This window comes from Procambarus clarkii, chromosome 78 (assembly GCF_040958095.1).
Source record: "Procambarus clarkii isolate CNS0578487 chromosome 78, FALCON_Pclarkii_2.0, whole genome shotgun sequence".
Classification (NCBI taxonomy): Eukaryota; Metazoa; Arthropoda; class Malacostraca; order Decapoda; family Cambaridae; genus Procambarus; species Procambarus clarkii.
The window spans coordinates 25,267,556-25,272,398 of NC_091227.1; the positions used below are offsets into that span (position 1 = coordinate 25,267,556).

General features: G+C 63.7%; 1 protein-coding gene across 1 annotated transcript; it reads left to right on the forward strand.

Annotated features, from left to right (window-relative positions):
- The first annotated feature begins 621 nt into the window (after positions 1–621).
- LOC138357537 (uncharacterized) lies at positions 622–4,612 on the forward strand. Its single transcript, XM_069314404.1, has 2 exons — positions 622–1,514; positions 4,291–4,612. Exons 1-2 carry the CDS (start codon positions 622–624, stop codon positions 4,610–4,612), a joined length of 1,215 nt encoding a protein of 404 aa, XP_069170505.1.
- Positions 4,613–4,843: the final 231 nt, after the last annotated feature.

A 4,843-nucleotide genomic window follows, 5' to 3' on the forward strand; every position in this document is an offset into this window, starting at 1 on the left:
ACCCCACTCCACTAGCCCACGATCCCACTCCACTAGCCCACGACCCCACTCCACTAGCCCACGATCCCACTCCACAAGCCCACGATCCCACTCCACTAGCCCACGACCCCACTCCACTAGCCCACGACCCCACTCCACTAGCCCACGATCCCACTCCACAAGCCCACGATCCCACTCCACTAGCCCACGACCCCACTCCACTAGCCCACGACCCCACTCCACTAGCCCACGACCCCACTCCACTAGCCCACGACCCCACTCCACTAGCCCACGACCCCACTCCACTAGCCCACGATCCCACTCCACAAGCCCACGACCCCACTCCACTAGCCCACGATCCCACTCCACAAGCCCACGATCCCACTCCACAAGCCCACGAACCCACTCCACTAGCCCACGACCCCACTCCACTAGCCCACGACCCCACTCCACAAGCCCACGATCCCACTCCACTAGCCCACGACCCCACTCCACTAGCCCACGACCCCACTCCACTAGCCCACGATCCCACTCCACAAGCCCACGATCCCACTCCACTAGCCCACGAATCCACTCCACTAGCCCACGAACCCACTCCACTAGCCCACGAACCCACTCCACTAGCCCACGACCCCCACAGTCATGCCCCCCACAACCACGCCCACGACCCCAGTCACGCCCAGGCTCCCCAAGCCAGCCCCCACGCTCCCACAGCCAGCCCCAAGCTCCCACAGCCACGCCCACGCTCCCTCAGCCAGACCCCACGCTCCCACAGCCAGCCCCACGCTCCCACAGCCACGCCCACGCTCCCTCAGCCAGCCCCACGCTCCCAAAGCTACGCCCACGTCCCCACAGCCAGGCCCACGCTCCCACAGCCACGCCCACGTCCCCACAGCCACGCCCACGCTCCCAAAGTCACGCTCCCACAGCCACGCCCACGCTCCCACAGCCAGCCCCACGCTCCCACAGTCACGCCCACGCTCCCACAGCCAGCCCCACGCTCCCACAGCTACTCCCACGTCCCCACAGCCAGGCCCAAGTCCCACAGCCAGCCCCATGCTCCCACAGCCACGCCCACGTCCCCACAGCCACGCCCACGTCCCCACAGCCACGCCCACGCTCCCAAAGTCACGCTCCCACAGCCACGCCCACGCTCCCACAGCCAGCCCCACGCTCCCACAGTCACGCCCACGCTCCCACAGCCAGCCCCACGCTCCCACAGCTACTCCCATGTCCCCACAGCCAGGCCCACGCTCCCACAGCCAGGCCCACGCTCCCACAGCCAGCCCCATGCTCCCACAGCCACGCCCACGTCCCCACAGCCACGCCCACGTCCCCACAGCCACGCCCACGCTCCCAAAGTCACGCTCCCACAGCCACGCCCACGCTCCTACAGCCAGCCCCACGCTCCCACAGTCACGCCCACGCTCCCACAGCCAGCCCCACGCTCCCACAGCTACTCCCACGACCCCACAACCACGCCCACGACCCCACAGCCACGCCCACGACCCCACAGCCACGCCCACGCTCCGACAGTTACGCCCACGCCCCCACAGCCACGCCCACGCCCCCACAGCCACGACACTACAGCCACGACCCCACAGCCACGACACTACAGCCACGACCCCACAGCCACGACCCCACAGCCACGCCAACGACCCCACAGCCACGCCAACGACCCCACAGCCACGACACCACAGCCACGACACCACAGCCACGACACCACAGCCACGACACCACAGCCACGACACCACAGCCACGACACCACAGTCACGACACCACAGCCACGACACCACAGTCACGACACCACAGCCACGACACCACAGCCACGACACCACAGCCACGCCCACGATACCACAGCCACGACACCACAGTCACGACACCACAGCCACGACACCACAGTCACGACACCACAGCCACGACACCACACCACAGCCACGACACCACACCACAGCCACGACACCACAGCCACGACACCACAGTCACGACACCACAGCCACGACACCACAGTCACGCCCACGACACCACAGCCACGACACCACAGTCACGACACCAGTCACGACACCACAGCCACGACACCACAGTCACGACACCACAGCCACGCCCACGATACCACAGCCACGACACCACAGTCACGACACCACAGCCACGACACCACAGTCACGACACCACAGCCACGACACCACAGCCACGACACCACAGCCACGACACCACAGTCACGACACCACAGCCACGACACCACAGTCACGACACCACAATCACGACACCACAGTCACGACACCACAGTCACGACACCACAGTCACGACACCACAGTCACGACACCACAGCCACGACACCACAGCCACGACACCACAGCCACGACACCACAGCCACGACACCACAGTCACGACACCACAGCCACGACACCACAGTCACGACACCACAGCCACGACACCACAGTCACGACACCACAGGCACGACACCACAGCCACGACACCACAGTCACGACACCACAGTCACGACACCACAGCCACGACACCACAGTCACGACACCACAGCCACGCCCACGATACCACAGCCACGACACCACAGTCACGACACCACAGCCAAGACACCACAGTCACGACACCACAGCCACGACACCACAGTCACGACACCACAGCCACGACACCACAGTCACGACACCACAGTCACGACACCACAGTCACGACACCACAGCCACGACACCACAGCCACGACACCACAGCCACGACACCACAGCCACGACACCACAGCCACGACACCACAGTCACGACACCACAGTCACGACACCACAGCCACGACACCACAGCCACGACACCACAGCCACGACACCACAGCCACGACACCACAGCCACGACACCACAGTCACGACACCACAGCCACGACCACGATACCACAGCCACAACACCACAGTCACGACACCACAGCCACGACACCACAGCCACGACACCACAGTCACGACACCACAGCCACGACACCACAGCCACGACACCACAGCCACGACACCACAGCCACGACACCACAGCCACGACACCACAGCCACGACACCACAGCCACGCCCACGATACCACAGCCACGACACCACAGTCACGACACCACAGCCACGACACCACAGTCACGACACCACAGCCACGACACCACAGTCACGACACCACAGCCACGACACCACAGCCACGACACCACAGCCACGACACCACAGCCACGACACCACAGCCACGACACCACAGCCACGACACCACAGCCACGACACCACAGTCACGACACCACAGTCACGACACCACAGCCACGCCCACGATACCACAGCCACGACACCACAGTCACGACACCACAGCCACGACACCACAGTCACGACACCACAGTCACGACACCACAGTCACGACACCACAGCCACGACACCACAGCCACGCCCACGATACCACAGCCACGACACCACAGTCACGACACCACAGCCACGACACCACAGCCACGACACACCAGCCACGACACCACAGCCACGACACCACAGCCACGACACCACAGCCACGACACCACAGCCACGATACCACAGTCACGCCCACGATACCACAGCCACGACACCACAGTCACGACACCACAGCCACGACACCACAGCCACGACACCACAGCCACGACACCACAGCCACGATACCACAGTCACGCCCACGATACCACAGTCACGACACCACAGTCACGACACCACAGCCACGACACCACAGCCACGACACCACAGCCACGACACCACAGCCACGACACCACAGCCACGATACCACAGTCACGCCCACGATACCACAGCCACGACACCACAGTCACGACACCACAGCCACGACACCACAGTCACGACACCACAGCCACGACACCACAGCCACGATACCACAGTCACGCCCACGATACCACAGTCACGACACCACAGTCACGACACCACAGCCACGACACCACAGCCACGACACCACAGCCACGCCCACGATACCACAGCCACGACACCACAGTCACGACACCACAGCCACGACACCACAGCCACGACACCACTGCCACGACACCACAGCCACGACACCACAGCCACGACACCACAGCCACGATACCACAGTCACGCCCACGATACCACAGCCACGACACCACAGTCACGACACCACAGCCACGACACCACAGCCACGACACCACAGCCACGACACCACAGCCACGACACCACAGCCACGCCCACGATACCACAGTCACGACACCACAGCCACGACACCACAGCCACGACACCACAGCCACGACACCACAGCCACGACACCACAGCCACGCCCACGATACCACAGCCACTCTACCCACAGCCACGCCCCTACAGCCACGCCCCCACAGCCACGCCCACGATACCACAGCCACGCCCCCACAGCCACACCCACGATACCACAGCGACGCTACCCACAGCCACGTCCCCATAGCCACGCCCACGCCCCCACAGTCACGCCCACGCGCCCAGTCACACCCCCACAGCCACGCATCCACAGCCACGCCCCCACAGCCACGCCCCCACAGCCACGCCCACACAGCCACGCCCACACAGCCACGCCCACACAGCCACGTTCCCACAGCCACGCCCACACAGCCACGCCCACACAGCCACGCCCACACAGCCACGCTTCAAACAAGTGAGGGAGGCAGCCGGCCACACACCTGGTCATCTGGCTCCAATGTCTCCATTATAATATTAAAAAAAAGAACTAATCATGTTCAAGCTTTTCAGCTTTGCTGAAGAACTGAGAAGCCAACTTTATGTTATTAACCGTAAAACACAATTTAAATATAATTTTAAAAATATGTCTGGAACGTTTTTCAATGTAAACAATGGCGGCGGCGGCGGCGGCGGCGGGCTGTGCTCCTCTG